At 32.5% G+C, this 12601-nt stretch overlaps 1 protein-coding gene across 1 annotated transcript; it reads left to right on the top strand.

The window, feature by feature from the left end:
• The first annotated feature begins 8973 nt into the window (after nt 1-8973).
• Nucleotides 8974-9716, top strand: LOC110029705. Its single transcript, XM_020732125.1, has one exon. The coding sequence runs from the start codon at nt 9030-9032 to the stop codon at nt 9489-9491; it is 462 nt and encodes a 153-aa protein (XP_020587784.1). The 5' UTR covers nt 8974-9029; the 3' UTR covers nt 9492-9716.
• The last annotated feature ends 2885 nt before the right edge of the window (nt 9717-12601 follow it).

The raw sequence follows: 12601 nt of genomic DNA, 5'->3' as shown, positions 1-12601 counted from the left end.
TATATATATACTTATATTTATATTTATTTAACAAAAAAATATATTTATGAGGGAGAAATATAAGGTGTTAGTTTTCATCTCATATATGAGGGGATACTAATATTAGAAGGATTGCATAAGAGTTATAAATATTGAATAAAAGGTGATTAAATTTTAATGAGAGAGCTACATTTAATATTTATTATGAATAATTATAAATATTAGAAGAATGGGATTATAAAACTTGAATATGAGTGTTTCACACAATGTATATCATGCATATTTATGTATAATGGAGAAATTGGAAATTGGAGTAATGCTTAAAGATGAGAATTATAACCAATTTCCTTCCTAAAAACTTATCATGATGTGATATAATGTATTATAGATAATCATTATTAAAAGGTTAATATGTCTTACAAATGATTAAGTTTTTCTAGCTCATATTTTTTTAATGATTTCATCTCCAAACTAAAAAAATATATATATGTTTAAAAAATATGAGGATAAATAATATATTGGTAGAAAATTCATTCGATTCTCGATAATTTTTTTTATTAAAAATTTGAAAATTAAATTTAAAACATTTGTATTATGATTCTAACATACTTATTATTGAACTGAACATCTCAATAAAATGAATTTAATTACTTCAAAAGTGATCGGATTTAAGTACAAACAAGCCTAAAACAAGCAATTAAAATGTGTAAGAGAATTTTATAATATTAATTTAATGATCGACCAAACTTTATATTTTACATGTTTATTTATGAAAAAAATTCAACATGTTTATGATTCCTTTGCTTTGAAGATATTGCACTTAACAGTTGAAGGAATAATCTATTAAAAAATAAAATAACATGAGTTATTCAATCTAGTATTTTAAGGCATTGATTAAAATAATTAAAATGACAATCTTCAAAATTATAAATAGGCTCGCATTTACTATTTGAAGGCTGTCCAACCATCATTTTCTAGTTACTATTGCTCAATCAGCTTCTCTTATTATTGTCATCTAATCGTTATCTTCCGACTATCGTCATTTAACTGTCCTTTCAATCATTGTTATCATATTGTCATTTCTTGATTGTCACCGACTGGCTGCTATCACTTGATTACGTCATTTGAAAGTTACCATCACCCTCCATTATTTCTATAACAACCATTAGGAACCAATCAAACATTCTCAAGTATGTAATTTTCTTTTTCGATTGAGAAGTGGACATTTGCAATGACACCTACATGATTATTTCGACTAGGTTAAGGACCCATATAACACAGCTGCGGTTGTTTGAAGAAACAACTAAAAGAAGTTGTTGTTCAAAAAACTGTAGCGATCATTAAAAAAAAATTCAGAAAAAATCAGACCACAACATTCAAACAATTACCACAATTATCCAGATTACGTTTTCAATTGAGCTTTTTTTTTTTCTATTCTCTAAATTTTTACATAAAATCTCGAATGTCATATAAAACTATTTTTCATCTATTCAAATAATGAATATTTACACAAAGTTAACATATTTGTATATTATTTTATCATCATGATTATTCTAACATGTAAAGTTTCTCCACATCACTTATTTTTCATTTATTCATTAAATTTATACTCATTTATTTATTCATGATTAAATCATCAAAATCACCGAGGGAACTAAAAAAGAAAACACGTTCAATATGTTATTTTTACCACTTTTTAAATAATATGATGATATCACATTACAATACAATGGACAAGGTGGTGTCTCCTTGGTTGACCAAAATATACATTAATTTAAATCTTTCCGAGATTTATAAATAACATAAACTTTGATTATTTATGTCTGCTGTGTGCGGAAGGATTCACGGACGTCTTAATTCTTAGGGAGCATTTAGCTGCAACTAAGTTTTACATTAAATAAAATATATAAATTAGACAAATTTGAATTTATCAAAATTCATATTCTCACCGAAGTTGTCTCACATTTAGATTTATGAAATCCGGATTTACATCATCAAAATGATAGAACGTGGGGGGAAAATGATAGAACGAGAAATTTTGAGTTAACGATACACTGATAAAAATAAAAATAATATGAGAAGACACCAAGAGTTTCTACTTGAAAAAATCCTGAAAAGAGGAAAACTATAAGTACATATGTTCACTTCTTTTCTTAATTAAAGAAGATGAAATTACAAAGTTAATAATCATAAATGTACACAAGTCATCCGGGCTTAATGATTGTAATTGGTTACAACAAATATGGTTCTTGATGATAATAGCAAAAGTGAGGCACAAAGTTGTAGTTGATTGATATAAAGACAATAGTTTGTCAGAAAGATTAAAGTCGGTGGTTGTGATAGCGTCAGTTGACCACAGAGGTCAAAGTTGGAATTCGTAGTAACAGTTAGCCACAATGGTCGTAGTGGCTTACATGGGTTTTAGTTGGGAGCTACAATATCAGTTAGCTGCATTGGTCATAATTGGTTACATAAACATGGTTAAAAACTGCAGTAGGGTCATTCGTTTAGAGAGATTGTGGTGGAAGGTTGTGATGACAGCAGTTAAACGTGTAAATCACAGTGGGAAGCTACAAATTTTAACTAACAATGTAGCTGTATAGGGTCGTTGCAAGTGCGTCTATTGGTAGCGGTGGTTGTAGTGGAAGATAAACTGTAATGACAACAGTTAGCCTCGTAGGTCAGAGTGGGAAGCTATTTTAGTAACTGACCATATAGAACTAGATGGGTCATTGCAAGATTGTCGGTTGGCCACAGAGACTGTAGTGGAAGGTTGTAATGAAAGCAGTTATCCACAAAAGTCATAGTGGGATGATACGGTAGTAACTGGCCACATAGATTGTATGTGGTAGTACACCGATTGGTATTGCAATTTTTCTCTCTAGTTTATTATTATGCACACAAAACACTTTTAGGTATGTGTTGTATACAAAACTTCAGGAGTTTAGAAAAAGATGACACATTTTAAATATGATGGTCATAAGCAGTTGATGACAAGAGTTATCATCGGGTCTTCGATCCGACATTATTTATTACACAATATTTAGGATATTTCATTACATTATATTCATAATACTTTATTACATGGTATTTGGGATACTTTGCTACACCGTATTCGTGATGCTTCATTACACCGTATTTAAGATAATTCACAAGCAAATACAGTTTACCAACAAAGACGAGCAGGGGGCAATCGGTGGTGGTCCACAATGGCTGGTGAGCGGCGGTCTACAGTGGTTGACAACTACGGAGGCTGAAAGTTAACCGTCGACCCCCCAACTTGATTGGACTACCCATATTGAACCCCAATGATGATTGAAGTTTTTTTAAATATTTTGAAAATATTAATGACCTTCGAATTAAGAGAGATCATGTTCGTTGGAATTCTCTCTCTGAGATGCTAGATTTAAATATACATATGCCAAACTCTGATTGGATCAATTTTTTTGTAACATTAGATTTGTTTTGTCGACGGTTAGTTTGACTATATTATTATTAAATTTGGAGCTCTAGATGAACTTAAAGTTGAATATAAATTATTAAAAAAAGGTTTCAAAATTCACGCACATTGTAAAAATTTGTTAATGACTGAGCAATGCCGTTTAAAAAAAATTAAAAGATATTTAATCAATATTATCGCCGACTATAACTAGGATATTACTGTCAGATTAGAATCATAATCCACACCCACAATTTAAAATTACAAAATTAAAAAAACTTGGTTAACTAATCAATACATAATTTAATTTCAGTTAACCTAATAACAGTTGATTTTTTCAAGCAATTGACCTGGCCCTGCTGTAATTTGTGAAGTTAGGTGAACCGTATTCTACCGTGGCCATGTGTGTCAATAAGGTTAGTGACCTAAGCCACAGGATATGTTATTAATTTAGGAAGATTTACATAAATATCACTCAATTCCTATATATTTACATATAGAGTCCCTAGACTTCAATGAGATTTTACTTCTACGTGAGAAAAATATGTTTCACTTTTTAACTTAAAAATAAAAAGTGATAATTTTGATGTGACCCAAAGGATTTAAGTGCTAGAAATGTATAAAGCTATGTTTAGATGTTGGATATATAAATAAATAAGAATTGGATGTTATGTATGTAAATTCCCCTTTAATTTGATATAGATGGCGGCTAAAGAGAATGGGCCAGTAACCAAATAAGGGCACTTGTGCAAGGTCTATGGAAGAGTTGGTAGAGAGTTTTCCCTCTAACGAGGTGATTCAAATTTGAACACACATTAATTGCGAATTTCTAAGATCATTGGTCCGTCCTCCAACCTACTATTTATATGCTATATTTTTTGAAAAAAGAATTACATAATATAGCATAGCAAAAATTTCTCATAAAATAAAGATATAAAATTTTAATTTTTTTTTGGTATATATATGAGATTTTTCAAATATGATCTCCCGAGTCAATTTTTAAATTTTGATGAAATCTAATCTTTTGTTAATTTGATAAGACAAATTTGTTGTATTGATGCTTCTAATTCAATCAAGTCAACTGAACATGCAAGGCGAATGATATTGATGTACGACAGTAGTTCAACAATAATAATTACAACTTGTCGCAAATGTTGTAGTCGATTGTTATGAAGGTGATAGACCCCCCACGAATGTGGTAGACGAAGTTGTAACGTCAACTAGTTGTATAGGTCGTAGTTGAAAATTATGATATTAGGTGGTCATGTAGGTCGTGGATGATTGCTTTAGAAGTGCAGTTGGCCACAAAGCTCTTAGTAGGGAGATACAAGTGTCGTGAACCATGTAAGATGTATTAGGTCACATAGGATGTAATGGTAAAATGCAAGAACGTCCGTAGGCCATAGACGTCAGAGTTTGGAGTTTTATAAGTAGTGAACCACGTAGGTCAGAAATAGTCACATAAGTCATAATTGATCACATATGTTGTAATGGTAAGTTTTAATAATGTCCGTAGGCTACAAAGGCTGGAGTTGGGAGCTGCATAAGTTGTGGGTCACATAGGTTGTAATTGGTCACATAAATCATAGTGGTGATCTACAATAACATCCATAAATTGTAGAGACCAAAGCTGGAAGGTGCAGTAATATTCATGGCCACAGAGGCCAGAGTTGGGAGTTATGTGAGCCACGAGCCACATAGGCTGTTGTTCATCACATAGGTGAGTTATAATAACATCAATTGGTCACATAGACCATAGTGAGGAGTTACGAGGAGAGAACTTCAGGAATCTAGAGGAAGTTACCATATCTTGGGTATGGTGGTCGTAAATAATCGTCATTAGAAGTTGTTTTTGGATCTTAAATACAACATTAATTGTTATCTTGTGTTGAGGGCAAGTTGTTGCATTGGATTCAGGGTCTGTCGTTACACTGTATTTAGGACGTGTTGTTACACCATCTTTAGGGTATATCATTACATCACTAGATCCACTGATGGTGATGGGTAGCAAGTGACTGATGATAATTGATGGTAATCAAAGAGTAGTGGTTTATGGTGATCGGTGCTGTAGAAGCTGAAAGCGTATCTAGATCTTTGGTCCATAACAACTTTAGAAATTGACTCCTTCTCTTCTTCTTCAGGACCATGTCTAGCTCTAGGTCTCCCCTCTTCATGAAGGAAACAAGACTCTATTTATAAAGCCTCGAAGTTGCCTTCCTATAAGTAAAGAAGGAATTTGGATCACTCCATAAGACGACCCAGAGATATTCTCATGATCAAACAACATTTTATGAACATTTTTGTGTCTTAATGATGTCAGAAATGAGTCATTTTGGCCTTGTTCGATCCGTCTCATCGAGATGCTTGATATGATTATAAGTTTGTCGGATTTGAAATTTGTTTGAAACTCCAATTAATAACATAAGTTTTCCAAATGTGTTATAATGACTTGATTTGGGCTTAATTTGACTCAGACTGGACCAATTTTAATGTTATTGTGTTTGTCTCATCATTCTGGTCAGTTTGAAAGTAAGTCGGATAAAATCATATTTTTACATGATCTTTAATTTGAGTTTAATTGTTTATAGTTAAAACATGCTCTAAGATTCTTTTTAACGTCTTGATATTCATGTCAAATGATTAAATTTGTTGACGTATCACTCGCTCCAAAATTTATGTGTGATTATCTTACTCATATGAAGAATTATCAAAATTATGAAATCAGGGGAAATTCTAAAAAACTTAAAAATTTGAAGGTTTTTAGTGCCAGTGGGCGGTGACGTGCCACACAGACCAGCGAATCATGCAGACAGGCTGATGAACGCATGACAGTGGTGCAGGCCCGTGCGTTGCTGCAGCGCTATTTTGTAACGACACACACAACAACGAGCACAATTTTACATATTTTTGAAAGATTACATATTCAAAATTATATGATTATAAATTGTTTGTTCAATATTTTCATAGAAAAGAAAGCAATCATTTAATTAAAGAGATATTTAAATATCATATAATTTTTATGTATTTACATTTCTCATGTCTAACTTTCATATTTATATACATGACCATGGTTTTAAAAGTTATATCAAATATTAAACAATATAATAAGAGGTTCAAAGTTTAATGGGTGACTTGTAGTTGAACCAGAGATTCAACTGGATGACATAAAAAATGATAAATTTATTTATAAATGACATAAATGATATAATAATATAATATGTGTAGTTAAAAAAGTTATGTATGAAATATAAAATAAAAACCCTATTATTTGAATGATTAACCTTTTAGAAGGAAACATATACAAGAGAGTGTGACATCGAGAATGGCAAAAAAGATGCATTGTTGCCAATGCAGAAAATTCAACCTTATATTGCATGGCCATCTTACTCTCCTGCATTAATCTCATTAAAGTCTCTTGCATTTGTTATCCTACCTTGAAACTTTTCTTGTTGCTCGTCTAGCACTTTGCTTCTCCTTCGAATAAAAATACAACCAATGGTACCTTATGATTATCTAGATACTGCATGCCATCAAAGATCTTCTCTATCCATAATAACCAATCCTCTGTTATCTAGGGCTCTACAACGCCCTTAAAAAGTGGAGGCTTCAATTTATGAAACATCTATAAATGTTTATCACATTCAGTTGCCTTACGTATGGACATCCTTTTATATACATCTCCCATCAGCTAAGCTACTAAACTAGCAAATAGTAACATAGAGTCTAATGTCATAGCTCCCATAGTACTCTGCATAGGTAGTTGCTCACTAGAATTCTGCCCATTAGTTATCTCTTGTTCATGAGAATCTAAATGATCTTAACCAAAACACTCTCAAACCAAAATAATCATATATAAAAACTCAAATAATGCACATGCAAGCATAAATAAATAAATAAAATTCTTAGACTATCGAGTTATTCTACTCATATCATAATTAATCATATGGCTCTGTACTTAATCAATTCCTCCAAACACTATTACTCTGATACCAATTTAATCATAAAACATCAATTAATAAAGTACAAGCTCAAGTATTGTGGATGATTCCATATGTAAAAATATTGGGTATTTCATTGGATGGCCCAAATCAAAGTGCAAAGTGCAGAACCAACATGACATACATCTAGCTGGCGAATAAGTTGTGAGACTCAAGTGAACAAGCAACAAACCAATGGTGAACGACTGAGGTGTGCCTGATAATGGAAGGTCAAATGACTTGCAAACTCGAGAGAGGAATGCAATCAAATATATGTTAAGGCTCTTACGGATTTCACCTTTCATATATCACGAAACTTAGATCGAACGAGTCATTGAAATCGGCCCCAGTTCTCCAGTTTGGCAGTTGAACCGGTGATTCAATGGGTTTCTGGGCAATCTAATGCAGAAAAAGGGTTATAGCCGAACCAAAACTAGCCCTAGGATCAGTTTGTGGTAAAATGGGTCGGTTCAATCCAATTTTTAAACCCTTGTGCATGACACTCAAAAGAGAAGCATTAAAGTAAGTTAGTGACGTTGCTGAGACAAGAAGCCTTAGTTGGATTAGTGGCTTTACACTTAGATACAAAATGTGAAACAAATATATCTGTGAAAGTGGTGGTGTAGCTCTATGGGTATCAATTCAGGTCAACGGGTCAAGTTCGGGTCTAACCCGAAAATGACCATAACGAATAGGGTCAACCTGAACCCCAGCTAGACCCAGTAACCCAAACTCGAGCTTGATCCAATAAACTGACCCAAACTTTTGTGCTTATTTGAGTCATTTGGGTTTTCATGTTCAGACTGAACCTGAACCAAATAATAAACGAGTTGAATTCTCTGATCCAAACCAGACTTGTAAAATATTCAGGTCAACATTAACCCATATTTTTTCAAATTGAGTTCAAGTCATGTTGACATGTCGGGTCAACTTTTTATCCCTATGTAGCTTCAATGACAAACAAGATTAGAGAGAGACATCATATATGGTTTGTTAACATTAAAAGTCAAATCATCTAATGATCATTTTTGGAGAGTAGAAATTTTAGATGACTTATGGTAAGAAAGGTGAAAGTAGACCTAAAAAGAATTGGGCGTGCTATATAAAAATAATTTTAATTTACTAGAATGAAATGAAAATTTGAAACTCAATAGGACACAATCTAGAAAAGGACCCATGAATATATAGACTTGTTATTGTTGTTGTGCATGATATATAAATCTTTAATATCACATAAAAATATTACTTACATTTTAACACTTATATATTCATTTTTATGTACAAATTTATGATACTAAAATATTATAGATATAAATATAAAAATTTAAGACTTAGATATGTATATTTATGGATAGGGGACCATTTTTTTAATTTTGGAATTTAAAAATCCACTGATTTAATTTTACTCCCCGCAATTAATGGTCATCACCACCTGCGTGTCCTCTTAAGCCGCCACCTCTTTCGTATCCCAGAAGGCCACGTAATTCCCACTCAAATGCAGGGACATTTTGGTAATCACAACTCACTTTCCACGTACAAATACCCCCTCTCACCTCGAACATTTCACACAGCGCTCTCCCCAATTCAATCTCTGCAACTCAGAGCAGCACCCGAGCAAACCCTAAACCTAATCCATGTCGACTGTTCATTCAATCGACGCTCATCGTGAGAACGCCGAAATATACCATGGTGCAGAGCTCTGCAGTAGGAAATCAATCGAGCTTCTCGAGCGAGTGCACCTCCCCAACGGCCTTCTTCCACTCAACGAGCTCGAGGAAGTAGGCTACAATCAAGAAACCGGCTTCGTCTGGCTCAAGCAGAAGAAGCGCGTCGATCACACCTTCAAGAAAATCGGGCGGCTCGTCTCCTACGCTCCGGAGATCACCGCTTTTGTGGAGGATCGCCGCATGAAGAAGATCACCGGAGTTAAGAGTAAGGAGATTCTTATTTGGATCACTCTCTGTGAAATGTATATTGACGATCCTGCGTCTGGGAAGATTTCGTTCAAGACTCCGGCGGGGCTTTCTCGAACCTTCCCTGTATCTGCTTTTGAGCTAGAGGGGGAGGAGAAGGAGAAGAAGGAGCTGAAAAATTGAGGGGTTGGTTTGCTGTCGCCGATACTGTTTGATTATGAGTTAAAAGTGCTTTTAGTTTGCATTGTGGTGTCGTTTAGTATTTTTATATTAGAATTACTGTGTGTTAGTATTGGGAAATGGGCGAAGAGGACTTTGCTGTTCTGTTGAAATCTTCATCTTTTTGGGGGTACGGTGATTAGAAAAAATATTTATGAAATGATTATAATAGTATTTGAATTGGAATTAGATTAATTTTAGTTACTTTTGTAAAAATTTTGATGGTTAAGCATGGCAAAGGATAAAAATTGTAGTTTAGTTTATGATTTTAAGCTTTCTAGAACTACCAAATTTCACTTATATTGTTATTGAATTTACAAATTGTTGAGAAAATTACGGTGAAGAAAAACTAGAACGACACAAATCCAGAAGAACACAGAGATTTAACGAGGTTCGGAAAATATGCATACGCCCTCGGGAGCAGAGCGGCGAGTTCCTTTCAATATTCAGAAAAGAGTTTACAGAATAGAGGATGTCTCCTGGGGTTACTAACAGACCTATTTATAACCCCAGGAGTAAACCTTAGGCACAATATGTAATTACAACATTACCCTTGTACTATACCGCGGGGTTTTGCCCCCGCATCCCAACCCACGTAACTTCCCAATTTGGACAGATTTTTCCGATCCGCTTCAATCCATCATCTGTCCCTATATGGTATATGAGCCATACCATAACACAAATTTTTTTAAAAAAAATTTTAGAATGTAAATATTATGTTTGTAGAGTATTATTTTAAAAATAATCCAGATATTGCTCAGCAGATAAAAAGCAGAAAAAAAAAACGAAACCTAAAGCATAAGGAATGATATACGATTTGGGTCAAAAAATTTAGTTTGTTAAAAAATATAGATTAGTATTCTTATTTATTGAAACTAAATATTTTTTTCTTCCTTAAAAAATCACTTTTTATGCTATGTTTTTTTATGAGGCATTTACATACATACCACCCTATTTCTATGTGTTTATATCATTTTTCTTTTTTATATTTATTCCATCCAGTTCTTTCATATCATATTAAAAAATATGATTATTTTAAATTTTAAAAAATAAAATACACATTTTGATGCATAAATAAGATGACATATAAAAATTAAAATTTAAATGCTAAATGTATAAATACATAAGAATTGACGACCGTAAATCTATATATATATATAAGTGAGAGATTATGAATAATTTTGTTTTCTTCTTTTTACCGAATTTTTTTTATGTATTAATGTGTCATCAGCAAGTATTTATCATCAAGCACGAATCTTGATGTGTTTGAGTAATAAAAGATTGAATTTGCATTTACGATCATCCGGGTCTCAATTGCAATAAATCTATAGTAAAATCGAGCGTCTCAATGGAACCAATATTACGTATGAACTCTAGACATCGAGATACGTCCGTAGTTTAATAAAATCACGTCACGTAGAGGTGACAAAAAAAACGTTTTGGCACAAGGGAATATTCTCCCCGTGTTATTCTGTGTTATTCAAGTGTTATTGTGTTGATATGCATGTAGTATTGTGTTATGAGAATATTTCTGGTATTATAACACAATAACACATCAATACCACCACAATAACACATGAATAACGTTGAATAACACGAGAGGAATATTACCATGTGTTATCGTGCCAGATCACATGAAAACGAGTTTTTTTTTTCCTGTCAGCTCCTCGTGAAGGTAATTCATTGGACTCTGGACGTATCTCTACGTTCGGAGTCCGTACGTAATAATTTTTTGTCTCGATGAGACTAATCTAACGACATTAAAAATGATACAGTTTGATTACAAGCAAACCCATTTCCAACAATAAGTGTTGTTGAAAGCTTTAGTGCACCAATTAGAAGACAAAACGATCCTATAATTTGACATGCTTATAGTTAAATCTAGCTTCTCAACGAGAAGAATCTAACAAGCTCTATATCATTCAAACACAAAAATGTTATAAAAATTACATGATCAATGGAATCAATTTAAATTATTTGATTGAGTGTTTTAGAAGATTGAACAAATTTATCAAAATATCTTATTACAAACTATAAATAGGAGTTTATTCTTCATTTGAAGGGAAGAATAGAAAGATAAGATCCAGCTGACTACTAAAGCTTAACTCTTAAAATCTCAACAATTGTCAATAGTCACCCAAGATAGCTGTTGATCACCAGAGTTCGCTATCTATTACCAAAAGTTGTCATCAACTGCTAGAGATCATCATGGACTACCTGCCATTGTTGGATATCATCAACTATGGCTTTGATCGACCTACTATGACCATTACAATCTCCTACAACTATGACTTTTAAAGATAATTACAGCTATTATAGCCTCCAACTATGACTTGGCTAGCTCTACTACAAATATAATAGACTTCAACTACAATTTATATGATCAACATTTTATATAGCCAATTGCGACTATCGTAACCTACCCAACACGACTATTCTAAGTAGACTATAAAAGTTTTAATCTCAATTATTCTTAACAATTATACATGTTGGGTTATTTCAAAGCAATTATTATTTCAAAAACATCTTGTAATCAATTTTCTGTAATCTAAGGAATGGTAGATCATTGTACGCCTAATTACATAGTTAACTATTTTAATTAATCCATCCTCGTGAATTTATAGAAAAATCTAAGTATCTCATCTCATATATCTCATCTCATATTTTTTTTTTTATCTATCTACCTATGTTAAATCATCGTACAATATTACGATGTTAAATTATCACTCTAACATTATAAATATTTTAATATGCCACACATATAAAATAACATAAAACAACAACAAAGCCTAGATCCCACTACGTGATGTCGGCTATATGAATCCTTTTTCTCCATTGTCTTATGTGGTGTCATATAAGAGAAAAAAAAATCACAAATATTAGCTCAGCATAAAACAATTCAGTGTCTAATTGAGATTATAAAAATCCAATTTTCTCTCCTCCTATAGAAGACGAGATCGCAAATTAATTCACTTTAAAAATAAAATCAATAACAGATGGAATAACTTAAATTTGAAAAATAAAATTCCTAAATTCAAATCCATATTTAGAAATTGGGGGCCATATATATATAT

This window comes from Phalaenopsis equestris, unplaced genomic scaffold (assembly GCF_001263595.1).
Source record: "Phalaenopsis equestris unplaced genomic scaffold, ASM126359v1 Scaffold000600, whole genome shotgun sequence".
Classification (NCBI taxonomy): Eukaryota; Viridiplantae; Streptophyta; class Magnoliopsida; order Asparagales; family Orchidaceae; genus Phalaenopsis; species Phalaenopsis equestris.
The sequence above is the reverse complement of the archived record's forward strand: the minus strand, read 5'-3'. Positions and strand labels throughout refer to the sequence as shown.

Excerpts from the sequence above, each read along its gene's own strand:
- LOC110029705 (XM_020732125.1), top strand. The coding sequence starts at position 9,030 with ATGTCGACTGTTCATTCAATCGACGCTCATCGTGAGAACGCCGAAATA.